Source organism: Lynx rufus, unplaced genomic scaffold, assembly GCF_022079265.1.
Source record: "Lynx rufus isolate CCGP_SWC_20201006 ecotype Redwood Valley unplaced genomic scaffold, mLynRuf1.p SCAF_3, whole genome shotgun sequence".
In the NCBI taxonomy this organism is placed as follows: domain Eukaryota; kingdom Metazoa; phylum Chordata; class Mammalia; order Carnivora; family Felidae; genus Lynx; species Lynx rufus.
The window spans coordinates 162,300,361-162,318,980 of record NW_025814845.1 but is presented as its reverse complement, the minus strand read 5'-3'; the positions used below and the strand labels follow the sequence as shown (position 1 = coordinate 162,318,980).

The 18,620-nt window shown below is 39.6% G+C and overlaps 1 protein-coding gene across 4 annotated transcripts; it reads right to left on the bottom strand.

Annotated features, from left to right (window-relative positions):
* Nucleotides 1–851: 851 nt before the first annotated feature.
* Nucleotides 852–15,258, bottom strand: VDAC3 (voltage dependent anion channel 3). Of its 4 annotated transcripts, XM_047091461.1 has the most exons (11): nt 14,995–15,258; nt 14,676–14,791; nt 11,927–11,995; nt 11,175–11,224; nt 9,971–9,973; nt 7,391–7,543; nt 6,502–6,554; nt 4,705–4,932; nt 3,281–3,431; nt 1,825–1,882; nt 852–1,376 (listed from the first exon to the last, which is right to left on the bottom strand). In XM_047091461.1, exons 3-11 carry the CDS (start codon nt 11,991–11,993, stop codon nt 1,285–1,287), a joined length of 855 nt encoding a protein of 284 aa, XP_046947417.1. In that variant the 5' UTR covers nt 11,994–11,995; nt 14,676–14,791; nt 14,995–15,258; the 3' UTR covers nt 852–1,284. The 4 variants fall into 4 exon arrangements, with proteins under 4 accessions (XP_046947417.1, XP_046947416.1, XP_046947418.1 ...); XM_047091460.1 differs by lacking the exon at nt 14,676–14,791; XM_047091462.1 differs by lacking the exons at nt 14,676–14,791; nt 14,995–15,258 and adding an exon at nt 12,477–12,581.
* Between the last annotated feature and the right edge of the window lie 3,362 nt (nt 15,259–18,620).

Genomic DNA, 18,620 nt, shown 5'->3' with positions numbered 1-18,620 from the left:
CATATTGACTCTCGATCTTAGGGTTCTAAGTTCAAGCCCCACATCACATGCAGAGATTACTTAAAGATAAATAAACAATAAATAAAGTATATTGCAAAACAAGATGTGGATTTTAATATTATATACATATATTTATGTAATCTCTAAAGACACTGAAAAGTATCTGCAAAGATATACATCGAACTGTTAGAAGTCGTAGAAGAAAGAGGGACTGGAGAGAGGAATGCAAATTTTCACTTTTAATGTCTAAGCTGAGTGAATTTGTTGCAACCAGCATATACTGTTTTTAAAAAAAGATTTCAAAAAGAGTTCTATTTTTGGAAAGGACAATATTTACCAGTAAGCCCTGAAGATATTAGAGGCTACTCATTTCTTTTCCAAACTGGTATCTCCATTTTTGGGTTATCATTTCTCTAGATCCAGTAATCGAAAGCACTTTCCTGAAGCCCTGGGAGGAGCTGCAGACGTGCCTCCACCTACCAGTGTCCTCCCGACAGCATTTCCCCAACTGCACCCTCCCCTTTGCCCGTCTTTCTGCCCACTCACCACCCCCGCCCCCACTCTTTCTCAGCAGCTTTACTAAACTACCAATATGGTCCTGCTTTAGTGCGATAGGAAGCAAGCACCCCAACAAAGGCGTCCAGCAGAACAAAACTCACTGTTTCACTCCTCAGCCTGAGTGCAGAGGAACAGTCAGAGCCGTAAAGACAGATGGAAGGGACAGGCAATAGCACAGACATTCCAGACATACCACTTTAGACCTAAATCCCATCACCTATGAGAGTATTTTTCAAAACAAAACCTATCACACCAAATATAAGAAAACCATCACTAGCAAATCAGATGAGCGATTATGTTCCAAATGTGATGGGTTTATTTTATTTTACTCTGATGCAAAACCAAGGATTCCACTACAGCACAGAGACCAATATATTAAAAGGTCATGAAAAAGTGGTGTGGGACATGCAGGACGTGATGTACAAACTGGAGGATTGGGTCATTTCCTTTGTAACATGACACTACATTGTCGCTGAGGAACACATTTAAAATAACACTGTGGAACTCAACTGAAATGTGGCACAAACATGACAACTTCCAGGCATGCCTTCAAGTACCTCCCTCAGGATGGACTTGCGATCTCTAGACTTCAGTGTGGGGAGGATTACAATTCTTTGGAAGAATAAAAAGTTCACTTTTGAAATTTCACAGAAGAATTTTAAGGCCAAAACATAGTGGGTTCTCTTCACCTCCAGGGACAAATCGGATGCTTTACTCAAAACCACATTAAGCTTCTAGCTCAAATCCCAACCCAACCTTGTGACCTCCTGCATTGAAGTTCTTTCCGTCGATTAAAGCTGATAGGGTCAGTTTGACTCCTAGGAAGAAGAAAACACCACAATCACTCGTAACAAGTATTACAATCAGCTTTTCATTTTCTAGAAACAACGAACATGGGTGGAATCAAGGGCATGGATTGCAGCTGGGTGTAAGAGTTACAAGCATTCAGGTACCACTAAGTCAATAGGGTTACCTATAATCATTTGATCTGCAATGAGCAAAGCACAATCACAGCAAACTTTATTTGGAATTCAGGGTTAAGAATAATGAATGACCAACCAAACTCACAAGCCACAGTGACCTGGTTAGAAATATAGAATTATTTTTTAAACAAAAGCACTTGATCTGCTTTACTTTGTATGAATAACCAATTGTTCCACAATGGACTGAATCAACCTACAGTTGATTGTAAGTTTTATAGGTTATTTTCATTATTTTTCCATCATCTCCTACCCCACATCCAATGTTATTAATTCCTTTACTCACCTGGTCGAAGAGTCTGAGTATAACCCAGTCCAATCAGGCTGGCATTATTTACTTTAGCCTAAAAATTAGGAGATGAAATAGAAACAGTTAGAAAACAACCAACTTCATAATATGTAAGTCCAGTACAAGCACTATTTCATGCATCAGATTTCCAAAACTAAAGCACCTTTGGGTCAATCTAGAATTACTGGAACTGAAAATTTAATTAATAAAAATGTAAGTCTCTTCAGTTAATAGGAAAGATAGTAGAGACTCTGAGAATGCATGCTTAAAGGCCTCAAACAAATTTTTTAAAACACTGTGCAGCCAGGTGTGCCTGGGTAGCTCAGGTGGTTAAAAGCATCCGACTCTTGTTCGGCTCAGGTCATGATCTCACAGTTTCCTGAGTTCGAGCCCCACATCGAGTCTGCACTGGCAACACGGAGCCTGCTTGGGATTCTCTCTCTCTCTCTCTCTCTCTCTCTGCCCCTCCTCCAAAATAAACATTCATAAATGGAGGCACCTATGACTTCCATTTTGATTGTTAGAATAGGAGAGCTTGTTTGGACACAAATACAAATTTTCAGTGTACCACAACCAATTCCAAGTAAATTTCTGCTCCATACTTCAAAAAAAATTTTTTTTAATGTTTACTTATTTTTGAAAGAGAGAGAGAAACAGAGTGTGAGCAGGGAAGGGACAGAGAGAGGGAGACACAGAATCCTGAGGCAGGTTCCAGACTCTGAGCTGTCAACACAGAGCCGGATGCAGAGCTCAAACTCATGAACCACGAGATCATGACCTGAGCCAAAGTTGGACATCTAACCAACTGAGCCACCCAGGCACCCCAATAAACTTAAAAAAAATAAATAAATAAAACACTGTGCAGCCAAACACCCTGGTGTACTGAATTCTTCGAGATGCCAGTTTACAACCTCTGACAGTAGTTAGAACATAAACTCTGGTGAGAGAAGATCTGGGTTCAAATCTTGACAATGCCTCTTACTGTGTGACTTTGGGCAAGTTACCTGACCTCTCCAAGTCTCAGTTCCCTCATCTATAAAATGGGCATGAAGATACTACTCACCACAAGAGTAGTTGGGAGGACTAAATGAGATACTACACATAAAGCCCTTAGTATAGTACCTGAAATTGAAGAGCTCAATTAGTGTCAGTATTAATAAGAATTACTAAGAGCCACAGGAATAGTAATCAAATCCCATGAATTTACAGATTAGGAAAATTTTGAGGCCAAAGAGATAAAAATGACTTGAGAAGGTCAGACAACAGCCAAATACAGGAGGAACTAGGACTAGAACCCACATTCTAGGACGTGAGGTGTGATACTCTTTTCACTACACAATGAGCGTCTCACTAAAGTTAATGGAGAACATGTGTACAACAACCATCTCACAACATTCATTTACAACTCAGATGAAACCCTAAGAGTAGATCCAATCTCGTAGCACATTCTTACAGATAGAGAAGTTCTACAGTCCAGCTTGTATTTAGCAGCGATGCCAAAACGGGTATTGTTACTGCCAGCCGTCCAAGCAAGGTTTATTGATGTTTCAATCTTCTCATTAACCTTCTGGTAGATAGACCCTCCAAATTCAGTGCCGTCATTCCTATTTTCATGATAGAAGAAAAAGTCATAAATATCTAGCTAGTACCACTCTTATGACATGGAAAAAATTCTAAGACTATCTGGATAAGGATCTCACTTTGCAACTACCTATTTCAGCAAACTTCTAGTATAAATGACTACCAAACAAAACAAGGAACTAAATCCAGTTACGTAATTTATAACCATCTGATTAAAATTTAGTTAACATCTGATTCATTTATTCAGCTCCTCCATACGAATTTTTTAGACAAAATTCAATTATGAAGGCAGACGCCTCTAGTAAATATGATCTATAAGTCTTTGAGATGTTCAAAGAATTTAGAGACCTAAAAGTAGAGTTCATTAAGGATTCTGCAAAATAAATAACAAGAAGAAAGCCAATTTTTAACTTCATCTGAGACACAATCCTAGCATCAGAAAGCACCCCAAACACAATACCTAGGGTGTATTTCTCTAGAGAAGTGCCTACATTATTGCTTCAAAGCATCCCAGAACTTGGTCCCTACTTTCCATGGTTTTCCTGATAATACTGCTTCATCAATTTTAACGCCACTGTCTATACCATTGCTTCACTTTATTTCAGTGAACTGGAATATCTAGTGAAGGGCAATCTACACCACTTGAAAAACACCTAGCTTATCCTTTGCTTTTTCTTCCTGGAATAGTACAGTGCCCAGTAGGCCAAGACATTAAATACAATTTAAAAATTCAAATTCATTTAACCAACAGGATGCAGCCTACAGAATTGAATCCAGGATTGCTTTGAGGACTTCTGCTGCTTCTGAATGCAACAGGGGTGGCTGGGTTCTGACCTGAGTACCTAAAACCTCCACAGAATTACTGGGGATGTTCCAAAATGCTCAGGTCAACTGAGTGGTTGCTCTTCATGATCCAAATAACAGATCTACTTCCAGATACTGACAAGCTAAGTAGGGCACTAGAGGAAGCAGAAGAGTCTCCAAAGGATCCCTTTTGTCAGGAGGTGACCACGTCCTGGGCTCTCTCCAACCCAGTGGTTCTTGTATAGATTCTAGACCTTCCTAAAGTTTGGGGTACAGGCTGAGAGGCCAGTTACTATCAGCAGCACAGCACAATGCACCAAGTGCCCTGGCAATGTTGTGCTGACTAGGAAAATTAGTACAGTGAGGCTGGATGTCCACCAAAGCACATTAAATGCAGGTACCTCATTTCTAACTTTCTCAGCATGTTAATGGTTACCATCTTTTTGGGCAACTGCACTAGTACTAAAGGAGGAGTGAATTATAAACACTCACACATGAGTGTGCAGCTGGAAGTCTGCGGCCTTGTAACCCAGAGCGAAATTATTCTGTGACAGTTTGGATTTGGCTGTGTCGAAACTCATCTGATAGCCAGCAAGCCAACCTTCAAAGGCTAACACAGCCCAGCCATAGATGGTTGGTCCAGAAAAATCTATATCAACATTGCTGCCGAGACTGAAACATTCCCGCTTATAGGAGGCCTTCAATTTTCCACTCTTCTTTCTGTAAACAGACAAATAAAAACAATACAATGAAAACAACATGAGTTTCTACTACTGTCTAGAAATCTTTAGAGTAAGAAAGATCCCCTCCTTCCCCCAATGTAAACATTATTTTGGTAGATGGTATACATATAGTAAAATTTCAAATGACTTAGCTCTACAAATATAATTTTGTTAGGATTATAAATACATATACTATTGTTATCTATTCTTCACTGTAAGTACAAATGATAGGATATTTCATGATTAATTTCACAAAGGCATTAACAAAAGTCTAAAAAGGAATAAGATATTTCAGTACCGAATTAATAATCTGAATACATATGTATTCATGAGAAGCCAAATCTCTTTAAATGTTTTTAAATGCCCAAATGCTATAAAACGTAACACCCAACACACTTAACTTCTCAAAAAGAAGTGTATTTTTTTTTTTAAGGGTAGAGTGCTTTAGTAAACATATTTATTTTCCTTAAGGTGAGTGTTTTCTCCCTGGACAATAAATATCAGATGGATGGATGGGAGAGAAGTATACATTTTTGAAGGACAGTACCGAAAACAAGAAATTGGTTCTTTTTTAAAAAAAAAAAAATTTTTTTAACGTTTATTTATTATTGAAAGACAGAGAGAGACAGAGCGTGAGTGGGGAAGGGGCAGAGAGAGAGGGAGAGACACAGAATTTGAAGCAGGCTCCAGGCTCTGAGCTGTCAGCACAGAGCCTGACACGGGGCTCGAACTCACAAACTGCGAGATCATGACCTGAGCTGAAGTCAGACACTTAACCGACTGAGCCACCCAGGCGCCCCAAGAAATTGGTTCTTAATAATCCTATCATCTTCTAAGCAGGCTTCTTCTGAGAGTATTTATCTGGAAGATAACTGAACTGTGTGGCAGGAATGACACACATACTGTCACAGCTGAGGAAAAATGTCATTCTGCCTTTATCTAGCAGCGGCCCATAGGAAACAACACCATGCCCATTTTTCAGATGAAGAAACTGGGGCAGAGAAGCTGGGGGATTTTTAAAGGCCAAGAAAGCACATCAGTAGCAGAACTACTGTTTATAGTGTTCCAACGCCAGGAGATTACAGTTATTCTTAGGAAATTAACTTCTCAGCAAAATACTACATCCATGAATCTTTAGAAGAGCTTAAAAAATATCTAGTCTCAGGGTGCCTGGTTGGCTCAATTGGTAAAGCATGTGATTCTTGGTCTTGGGGTTATGAGTCGGAGCCTCAGGTTTGGTGTAGAGATTACTTAAAAATAAAATATTTTAGAAAAAAAAGAAAGAAAAGATCTAGTCTCAAGCCCGTCTATAGCCTAAATTTTTCCTACTATGTGCCTCCTTGGACCAGCTTTATATTTTTGTTCATCTGTTCAATTTTCAAATCAAAACTTTACTCTGCTTCAAGGGAGTCCTCCTTTCTCTTTAGTACATACACAAGGTCTCTGGGGTTCCTAAAAGCAACCTCCTACGTTCTCTCTGCACCTAAACTTTTCATTGCAATTCCCTGTTCTAAAGCTCTCTATCTCTACAGACTACAAAAACAGAAAATGGGGTTTGGATAATTACCCTGTGTTCGGTACAAATATGGTATCAAGAGTCAGTTTCAACCCTTCAGCCAACTGAAAAATAAAGATTTAAAACGAACAATTAGTAATTTTCTATTCTTCTTTTGACCTAAGAAAACAATTCTAAAGTTTTCTCTAACTTCCAAACAAAAAAAGTCATTAAAGAAAGCCGAATATTCAATTATTTAATAAATTACCTCTTTATTCTTCCCTGTCTCCTTCCCCTGTCCCCTTATTCCCAGGCTTCATCATGATTCTCTCACCAAAATACAGGTTTAAGTTGTAGGTCAAATCTATTACAGCCAATAACATTAATTGCAATAAAAAAAAAAAAATTCCAATACAACCAAATAATCTTGATACACTCTTAAAATTACTGTAATGAGATAACCTGACATTTAACAAGCCAACCTAAGTAATTTATTCAGCTATACATATATATTACTGATACATGATGATGTTCATATAGACATACCTCAAAAAACAGTGTCCTGTACAAAGCAAATATTTGTACGTGACAAATATCTGCTGATAAATTTTTCTCTTTAGAAACATTACAGAAGTTAGAAAGATTTTTCTACGGAGCCAATTTTGCAATGATTACAAAATAAAATCAAACAAAATCACTATAAATAGTCTAGTTTACCAGGAGAGGCTCAGTTATAAGTAGAATTGGTCAGAACCAAGATGTAATGTGATAATTATGTACTCACAAACAACGCTTCACTTTCTAGAAATGTAAAATATACCAGAGAAGGCCACATGCAGAGAAAAAAATATGGCTACTATATAGGTTATAAGATCTCATTCATGTTGTATTTGGGGTTTATAGATCATTTTATCTGCAAGATAAATTTAACCTAAAAGTAATTTCTAATGCTTTCTTTTACCTTATTCTCCAAAGAGATTTCTGTTCCAAGAGTGTTATCTGTGTTCCATTTCTGAGTGAAGGTAAGTCCATAGTTACAGACCTTATATTTGGTCTCTAGGTTGCCTGACGCTTTTCCTGTATCAGTGTAAGCATGACCAGAAGTAGAAAATTCCTGATAAGCAAGAAAAATAATTACTTTAAAAACAGCTCATCAAACAAAAAATACTCATTTCAGAAAGTAGTGTTCAATGCATCGGAAACCAATATAGTTTACTTTTTATCACAACTTATTTCCTGCTTTCCTTCTTTCCTATTTCTGAAGTTTAACGAGTTTCAGATCTTTCCATTATTCCACCTCTCTTACTGATATTTCTTGTTCAATATATTCTCTTACTAAAATGGAAATCTTAAACTCTCTTTTTTAGAAGAGAAATATCTTGGGGCACCTGGATGGCTTAGTTGGTTAAGCGTCTGACTCTTGGTTTTGGCTCAAGTCATAGTCTCAGGTTCTTAAGTTCAAGTCCCACATCGGGCTCTGTGCTGACAGCATGGAGCCTGCTTGGGATTCTCTCTTGCCCTCTCTGCACCTCCCCTGTTCAAGTGCATGTGCCCCTGGTCTCTCTCAAAATAAATTTAAAAAATAATAAAAATAAAAGAGAAATATCTTTACTGAAAATAAATTCCTTTACCAAAAACACAAAAATATTACATCTTGAACATTTTACTTTCATGACCTGAAAATGCTTATTCATTCTCTATCATATGTTTCAAACCATTAGTTAATTTTAACATCCTTAAAAATCCCCAAACACTAGGGGCGCCTGGGTGGCTCAGTCGGCCGACTTTGGCTCAGGTCACGATCTCGCAGTCCGTGAGTTCGAGCCCCGTGTCGGGCTCTGTGCTGACAGCTCGGAGCATGGAGCCTGTTTTGGATTCTGTGTCTCCCTCTCTCTGACCCTCCCCCGTTCATGCTCTGTCTCTCTCTGTCTCAAAAATGGATAAACGTTAAAAAAAAAATTAAAAAAAAAAAAAATCCCCAAACACTAGAAAGGACTACCCTATCCTCTTCAATAGAGTCAAAACTTCATTGCATCAAAATAATTGTTTTTAATTTTTACTGTGGTAAAATACACCTAATTTACCATTTTTAAGTGTGCAGTTTGGTGGCATTAAGTACATTCACACTGTTATGAAAACTTTATTGCTTTGGTCCACAAAGCTATCATATCTGTAAGGGGCTCCTGGATGGCTCAGTCGGTTAAGTGTCCAACTTCAGCTCAGGTCATGATCTCTTGGCTCAGGTCATGATCTCACAGTTTGTGAAATCGAGCCCCGCATTGGGCTCTGTGCTGACAGCTCAGAGCCTGGAGCCTGCTTCAGATTCTGTGTCTCCCTCTCTCTCTGTCCCTCCCCTGCTCACGTTCTGTCTCTCTCAAAAATAGATAAACATTAAAAAAAAAATTTTTTTTTAACTATCTGTAAAACTTTCGGTATAAACAATTTCAATATTTGTAAGTATGTACCCATTTTTCACAACAAAATGTAATGTTATAACTTGTCCCTTTTTCTCCCTTCTCCTCATCTACCTTTTAAAGTGTTTTCTATCAAATAGTTACTATGAACATCTTGAAATATATCCTCCTCCCTCAGTAGGTGTCCTTTCAGTCATATGACAATGAGCAAGAGGAAATAGATCTCCTTCTAAAAGGAAGCAAACAGTCAACACCTGTCACTGACAATCTATGAACTGTCGAGAAAAAAACCTTCTGATTGGCCCTGTGTTTAGAGCGCATTTCTGAAATATTGCCAACAGTAATGAAATGCTGCCAGCCCTGAGCAGCACTGTTTCACTGCCTGCAATATGAATCCTCCCTTTACCAAATACCCTGCTCCCCACATCTAGTTCTACAGGCTGATGAGACAACTGGGAAACTATGATCTGTTTATCAACACCACGCAGGAAGTTTTCCAAGAGAGTATCATGCTGCACATTTTAGGACAAGGTCTCAGTACAAAATGACAAAACACTAGTCACGTTTAGAAGTCTACACAATCATTTAATGTGACCGTTGCTTTTTTTCAGTAGATCCAGCTACCCAGTGTTTTCTTTTTTACATACACCTCTCATAAACTTGAAAGTATAGCAAATATAAACCTCAATTTTAGTGTTAGAAAAACTTCACACACAAACCTACGGTAAAAGTGTATTTAGTCTACATTTTTTCCCTGTTTATCATCATCATTTCTTACTTTGAAAGTCTCTCAAAGTCTAAAATACCAGATGCACAAACCTCAAAGAAAGGCCAGAATTTTTCTAAGTTAAAAAATTAGAATTGGCTCACAACTGCTTCAGTTTTTCTCTAATTTCATCATTAGAAGGAACAGTGCAAAATACATTTATAACATGCATTTAACGTCTACAGCTCTGTAATAAATAAGCAACAAAACTACCATAAAAATGCTACTGTTAAATAGATGCCATATATTAAGTACAATCTGATATCTGATTGGAGCAATGGATGAAATTTATCCTAAATCAATACCAGAGACCAAAAGCAGTCATAAAAACAAGCACACAAATATGCTCTGTTTTTCTTACCATCTGAATGAACAGTCCCACACCACAGCAGCATGAAAGGGAGATAAAATTTTAGTCGATGATTTTTGCAACACAAACCTAACTTGAGCAAATTCTGAAACCCTATTCAAAGTGAGTATAATTTTTCCATTTTAACAGAATCATATAACAACACGCCCATCCTAGTAGGCAGTTGCACATATATTTATTTACCACTAGAAAACCCAGGAAAAAAATGATGGTGACAAACCAGGATTACATGGAGTATGAGACAAAGTATCATATGAATTCCACATGCCTCTAGCCCTTTTAACTAAATCACTCTATCCAGAAATAAAATCCGCACTAGTTTCAATAGGTAAATACTAAAAAGAGATGCTGCCAATGAGGAGACATCAGAGAATGAGGTGAATGTAAAGCTAATTCATTTGCCAGATTTACTGAATAAAAGTTCTGGTTAATAACATTTTGAAAATATGCCTATATCCTTTACTATATAAATAACTTCCAGTAAAAAAGATTTTATGAACATCAATAAATACAGTAGATTAATCCTCTATATACATTTTATTTCTACATTTGTTTTGACTAATCATGAAGGGATAGAGGCTAAAGTTAATTTGTTTTTGTAAGAGGGCAATAAAACTTGCATAAACTCATTATAATGAAAGTATTTAGTAGCCATACACGTACTCATGAAAGTATAAAGATGTGATATATGTCCAAAATACATATATATTTTATGTCCTGAGAGTAAGATTCAGCATATTCTTATTATGGTAAACACAAAGGACCCCCCCCCCCCCAAAATTCAACCTGGATTGTCTATGGGCTACAGGGAAGATGCTCACTGAAATCTGAGAATATGACAAAACTGTAGGTAAGATAGCGTAGGACCAAATGTATGCTGATTCACACAACTAGACTAAACACTTTTAAACAGGTTCCTTTAGGTTAATTATGCTACATCTATTAAAAATATATTGGGGCGGGGGCAGCGTGGCTCAGTCAGTTAAGTGTCCAACTCTTGATTTCAGCTTAGGTCATGATTTCAAGTTCATGAGATCAAGCACTGTGTCAGGCTCTGCGGTGACAGCACGGAGCCTGCTTGGGATTCTCTCTCTCTGCCCCTACCCTGCTTGCGCTCTCCCACATTAAACAAATAAATGTTAAAAAATATATATATCTGTATCTATATCTATCTATCTATGTCTTGGGTACTTACCACTCCACTACAAGACTTGGTTCTCAGGTCTATTTTGACCATGCCAAATCCTAGACACACACAAAAACACATTAATGTATAAAATGTGACATTCGCTCCAGTTTTTACAACTTAGAAATTATGAAAATGGTCGTTCCATATGGAAAATACAAAGTATTCTCATTAGGTGAGAGTTCCATAAAAACAATTATAATGAACTAAGTATAATTTTTAAGCCCTCAAAGAATAAAAATTATGAAAAAGTGTTATGCTTATAAAAGTATAAACTTAAATAACTATACTAATTAATAAGAAAAATCAAATGTATATAACAAAAATTAAAAATTTAAACATTAAATTTTAAAAACTAAAAATAAATGTCCATTTGGAATCAAAGAATGTTACTCCAAAGAAGTCAAAAGTTGTGTCTTCACACTCATGAAAATTAGGAGGAGGAAAAATGTAATCCCCACTTTAATTGTCCCCAGGGCTAGCCAGGAGAGACATAAGTATTACAGATTTATATTACTTCATCTTACAGCTAACATTAAATATGCATAATATATGTATGTGTATATGTATATAATAGCTTTTAATGCTTGTAAGGGACTCTACCTCTAAAGAGTCAAGTCTAATAACCTGTTGACAGTTATCCCCTTAAATCTTATAAAGTAGATTAATGTTAACCTTATCTTACTAGCACTATCTTGCATATAGTAAGCATTCAACACCAACCATTACCCAAAATTGGAAATTTACAGTAGCATTCTTACCATATCCTTTGTTGAAGACATCCTTGGCGGCCTTTCCTAGGTCACAGTAAGTTGGTGTGTTACACATATCTTATAAAGAAAAATGAGGACAAAGGAATAAAAATAACCATTTAGTATTTATTCACCCACAGTCCTCGTATTTAGTCCTGTGAAAAGAGGTATACACTTTTCTCTTCCTTTGCATCATTAAGGCTTATACCCTAATGCAAGCAAAGTTAGGAGAAGGCATTCTGCTCCTTTACAAAGAACTTTTCAGAACACTGGAGAATAAAAGGGTTTTTTCGTGCAATTCACAGAGGTCATCTTTCTGACTGCATTTCAAAGAAAAGAAATTTCTCACAGGCTGAAGGAGATGCTGTGTTAAATTGGATTTTATAATATATGTATTATATTATATATATTTTATATATGACATATAAAATAAAGCCTAAGAGCTACATAAAGTGACAAGGCAAAATTGTTTTAAAGAACTGTAGGAACAGATGCATTAAAAATCTTCAAGGTGAACATTTTTGCCACTCTGAAATTCAGCTCTTAAAATAAGAATTACCACACTAATTGAAATGTATTCTTCCAGAATATGTCCTCTCTCAAAGCTTTTAAAAATAAAGTTATATAGGGGCGCCTGGGTGGCTCAGTCGGTTAAGTGTTTGACTTTCGATTTCTGCTCAGGTCATGATCTCGTGATTGGTAGGATCCAGCGCCATGTCGGGCTCCGCACTGAGCATGGAGCCTGCTTGGGATTTTCTCTCCGTCTCTCTCTGCCTCTCTCAAAATAAATAAATAAACGTTAAAAAAAGGTAACAAAATTGTAACAACAACAACAAAAATATATAATCTTACCCGTTAACTAGACACGGGATAAATTTCACCTGCAATAATTCTGCTTACCAAAAACTGGTGTATGCTCTGAAGTTAAAGTCTTCAAAAATCTTTCCCCTTGGCTGATTTTTTCATCTTGGCTGCTCGGTATTCCTCAGCTTTTCTATTGCCAACATGGCCCTCACATTAAAGTTCTCAGAAGCACTATCAACACTGATAAGCATACCACTCCTTTGCCCTCTTTATAAAATGGGAACTCTTTTCCTGCAGCAGCCTCAACAACTATGTGTAACCACTTGTAGAACCATCTCATCTCAAGCAGTCCCATTAGCCCAATTAATAGGCCCCAAAAATCCAGAGCACCAGCTGGCCCGTGCAATTACTAACTATGCCTGAACTAGCAACACATTCAAACTAATAGTTATTTATATTTATCCTGGCTCTTAATCTGCCCTCCTGCTAAGTTTCTGCCTATATCATATCTGAACACAATATACACATGATGCACTTTTTAGTTGTGAATTCATTCAAAATTTGTTCCTTAACCTAAACCTGTCAAATATGAAGATAATATATGTTAAGAAGGAAGAGTACAATATAAAAAATATGTGTGTGTGTGTGTGTGTGTATATATATATATATATAGAGAGAGAGAGAGAGAGAGAGAGAGAGGGAGAGAGAGAGGGAGAGGGAGAGAGAGAGGGAGAAAGAGAGAGGGAGAGAGAGAGGGGGAGAGAGAGGGGGAGAGAGAGAGGGAGAGAGGGAGAGACGGAGAGACAGAGGGAGAGAGGGAGGGAGAGGGAGAGAGAGAGGGAGAGAGAGAGGGAGAGAGAGGGGGGGAGAGAGAGAGGGAGAGAGGGAGAGACAGAGGGAGAGAGGGAGAGACAGAGGGAGAGAGGGAGAGAGAGAGGGGGAGAGAGAGAGGGAGAGAGGGAGAGAGAGAGAGGGAGAGAGGGAGAGAGGGAGAGAGGGAGAGAGGGAGAGAGAGAGGGAGAGAGGGAGAGAGAGGGAGAGAGAGAGGGAGAAAAAGAGGAAGAGAGAGGGAGAGAGAGAGTACATACAGTAAAGGGGAAAGAGTCAGTATAAATATACTGACTCATACCATAATAAAACTTTGTTCTAAACCACAGGGTTTCAGAGTCCACTTCCAGGGCAATTATTTTTACAGTTCAATTCCTTGCATTTAAATGATTGATCCTAGACTATTTACACATTGCCAACTGCAATTTGATATTACTCTTCATTATTTCAGTCGATGCTGGTATCTGTTGGAATTTTTCCGGAAGTCTAAATTTGGGGAGGTAAGTATAGAAACGCAGACACTATATATTCAAACAGAAATGTTAAGGCTCTACAGTCTGGATTTTCATCTCCTGACAAGAGAAAAGGTACACTTAAATGTTTAGAAACATCCATCTAATTACAGCCTTTTAGAATTTTGCTTTACTGCCAGACACTTTGCAAGGAGTGTAACCGGTTTAGTTTACTAACTGATCTCAATTCTGCCTAGTTCAAGCTTACTTTTTCAGGCCTATGATTCTGATGGGTAATGCACTGCTGGTATGATCAAGCAAAAAATCGATAAGATACAGAGACTTCACGATACTCGGGAGTAAAGCTATCATTACATATTTCTATTGGCTCTACAAAATGCGCTTGTCGTTTGTTGGCATGCACAACGCACGGGTTTGCTTTAGATGCGGGGGGGGCGTTAATTAGGTAATACTGCTTTACACAATTACTAATTTGACAGTAAAGAGCCCCTTTTGTTCCTCGTTTCGCCTTTTTCAGTTGCACGTATGGCATCCTCTCTGGCGGTAAGGAGTGTGAGAGCTCCCCTGATACTGGACAATTCCAGAGAGGAAGCTGGGGACGGGGTTGGGGGATGGGGTTGGGGGTCGAAGATCCAACTTCCCTAGAAACCAACCTCCTTTCTGGCCTGACGCCTGGAAAGAAAAGTCCTGTGGGCCCACCAGGCGTTGACAGGGTCGCGGCTCGGCGTTCCGGGCGCCACTCCCCACGCCGGGGCTGCGGCTCCATCACCTGAGGCGGCCAGGGGAGCAAGGTCCTCTCTGCCCTCCGCGGCCCAACCGGGCCCGCACCCCATTAGGCTCCTCTCTCCCTTCCGAGCCCTCCGTTAGGCCCGCCTCTCACCGGGTCCCCAGCTCTGTGGCGGGCCACCACCCACCCCCGCCAGGCCCCGCTTCGCCGCCGGCTGCCCGGCCCACAGCGTCGGCTCTCCTCACCTCCAACCAGAGGACCTGTCTCCGCTCCTCCAGGGCAACGCTGAAGGTCTTCTTCAAACCAACGCCGTCCGCGCCTGCGCGGCCTCACACTCCCCGCGGCGCCTGCGCGCCCCTAGCCGCCCCCACCCGCACGGCGTTTGCGCCGTAGTGTCGCGCCGGGTCGCGCGCCGGGGGTCTGAGCGCGGAGAGGAACAGCTGGGACAAACCCAACTGTCTGGCTCTGTGTGCGCGCGTGCGCGGGACGGCCCGGCGCGCAGGTGGCAGGGGCGGGAGTTGATGTAGGCGAAGGCGCTTTGGGGACCGCACCTTTGTGCCTGAAGGGGCTCTCTCTCGCGAGAACGCCCGGAAGTTACTAGTTACTGTTGCTATGGGAGGGGCCGCGGGGAAGGCGGGCGGAGCTGACCCGGGATGCTACTGAGGGATGCTGTGGCCGGGCACGTCAGACCGTTTCATTCAGATGCGAACAGATCTTTATGGGAATTTTGTCTCCGACTGACTAAAATTCAAAAATATGACCCTTAAGCTCTCTCAACTTAAGAATGAGAAAACATGGGTCCCCAGGGGGGACGTAATTTATTCAAGATCACACAGGTAGGGGTAGATTATAATTCAAAGGGAGAGAGGAGGTGGAGGAGAGAAAGCCCTTCTTTAAAGGAGAATACCAACTAATAAATATAGAAGAAATTATAGAAAAAAGAAAATCACCACTCTTGGCACCACCCAATTTCAGGCAAAAAATTATCAATAAGTGCTAGACATTTGAAGATCGTCACAGTTCCAAAGTGTCAGCCCTCAGATTCCTTACTAAAAAAGGGTACTTTCACATCAAAGAAGTCACCCAAGTGATTAAACTTAACATCACCAGGGATGATACAGACTGACGTCATATGCCCCCTACATGATGCACAGAAGACACTAAGGTAATATTCTTGTTAAAGGTGTGTCTCTATTCTTGCGGAAACAAAAAGACAAATCCAAATTGAGGGCCGTTCTGCAAAACACCGCTGGGTCCCTTCTAAAATGTAAATTTCATGAGCACCTGGGTGGCTCAGTCCCTCCAGTCGCCCACTCTTGATTTCGGCTCAGGTCAGGATCCCAGGGTCGTGGGATGAGATTCAAGTCCCGCTCTGCCTGAGCGTGCAGCCTGCTTAAGATTCTCTCTCTGTCTCTCTGTCTCTTTCTCTCCCTCTGCCTTTCTCCCTTGCTCATGCATGCATGTGCTCTCTCTACAAAGGGGGAAAAAAAGAGAAACTTCTGATGACAAACTGCCCTTTATTTAAATAAAAATTTTAAAAATGTAAATTTCATGAAAGATTAAGAAAAAGATTGGTGAATTGCTCTAGATTAAAAGAGACAAAGGAAAGATATGACACTACAAGCAATGTAATCCTAAATTGGACCCTGCATCAAAACAACAACAACAACAACAAAAACACAAGAAACTGTTAGTGAGAAACATTATTGGCACAATTGAGAAAATTTGACTATTATATCAGTATTGCAACATTGTATAATTTTCTGATGTTGATAATTGTATTTTGGTTATGCAGAAATGGCTTTGTTTTTAGGAGATATATATATGGTAAAGTATTTAGGAATGAAATGGCATGTGATTTCAACTAACTCTCAAATGGTTAAGAAAAAAAAGACCAGAAGTAAATGTCCATAGCGTTAATAATTGGTGAATCTAGGTGGAAGATATATGGGTGTTCATTGCATTATTCTTAAAACTTTCCTGTAAGTTTTACATTGTTCAAAATAAAAAGTTGGAGAGAAAACACACCCACAAAGTCATCGATGTTCAGTCCACAATACCAAGTTGCTGCTTAATATTATTATTTACCTGCTATGTGTAAGGCATTTCAGGCTAATAAGAGATCAGTAGATAAATGCTCCCAAAGGACTCATAATGTAGGACTTAGACAAATACCTGCCAAATGAGGCAGAGTTGATAAATATAAGTAAACAGTGTATCTAAGTAGGCCAAATAAAATGACCTTTAGAGTCCAAAAAGGTGGTGTTTGTATCCCAGATCTGCCAACTCTTCGGTCTTAGGCAAGCAACTTAACCTCTCTATGCTTCAGTTTCTACCTCTGTGAAACAGATATAAGTAGTATCTACTTCAGAGGATTGAGTGGATAGTAAATAAAATAATGTATCTAAAGCACATAACAATCTACCTAGCATACAGAAAATGTTAATTCGTTAATAACAAATGAAAATATGCTGTAAGTCTGAAAGTTATGTAGGCAAAGAATACGCATATATACACATACACACATAATTATACACACACACACACACACACACACACACACACTCACGCATACACATATTAAAGCCACACTTCAGCCTGTACTCTGGCACAGACCTGGTTTTTGTCAGATATACCTGGCCATTAAAGGCTACAAAGAGCACTTGAATGGGAATTTGGCAAAATTCCTTCCTTCTGCTTCTGTTATCCAAAGATCTTTCTTCTAAAAGGATCTCACAACACCAGTCCCAGGTCATGCAGAGAGACTTCCTCTTTCCTAACACCTGATGTAGGAAGAAGGTGTTGAAAGAAAGTGTCAAGGAAAACGGCTGCTACCGAGGAAATCCTTGCTTTGCTTCATGTCCCTCTGGCCCTGTCAAGTTGGCATCCATGCTAATGCTCAAGGTCTATGTCAAGACCCTGACCTTGACCACTTTGAAACTACAGCTACTTCTCAGTCCCCCACTCGCACTGGGATCTAAACCCTTAGAACTTTCCCGGTCCAAATTCTAATAATATGGCATTCTTTTCCTATAAAATCTCTAGAAACAGAATTTTAGAGCAGGAAGGGATCTGAGACACCTTCATTTGTGAAACATTTGCTGAATACTTGCTATGTGCAGGCACCATGCTCAGAGCTGATACATGAGGAGACCGCCCTAAGTGCTATATGGGTCCAGAGGCCCATGTTACCTTGTGAGTAGTTTTCCAGTATAAGTCACCTGCTCTAGTGAAAATAGCCTGCTGAACTGCCTACACTACCATTTTTTTTAAGTTTATTTATTTTATTTTGAAAGAGAGAGAGAGTGAGTGTGAGTGGCAGAGGGGCAGAGAGAGAATCCCAAGCAGGCTCCATGCATGACTCCAGTACAGAGTCTGACTCAGGGCTCACTCTCATGTACTGTGAGATAATGACCTGAGCCAAAATCAAGAGTTGGACACTTAACCAACTGAGCCACCCAGACGCCCCTACATTACCTTTTTGAGAGAAAAATCTCAAAAGTTAGTATAGTTTTACCCTCAAATGAAAAAACAACTGAAGAGCAGAGGCCCCACTGTGAAGATTTGGTAGCTCAATTATGCTAAACGTAAAAAAGTAATAATAAGATTCTAATGCCAGTGGTATTATTTAATTCCCTGTTTCTTTTTAATTTTTTAAAACATTTATTTATTTTTGAAGACAGAGTGAGACAGAGCACGACTGGGGGAGGGGCAGAGAGAGCGAGGGAGACGCAGAATCCGAAGCAGGCTCCAAGCTCCAGGCTCCGAGCTGTCCTCACAGAGTCCAATGCGGGGCTCGAACCCCTGGACCGCGAGATCATGACCTGAGCCGAAGCCGGATGATCAACTGACTGAGCCACCCAGGCGCCCC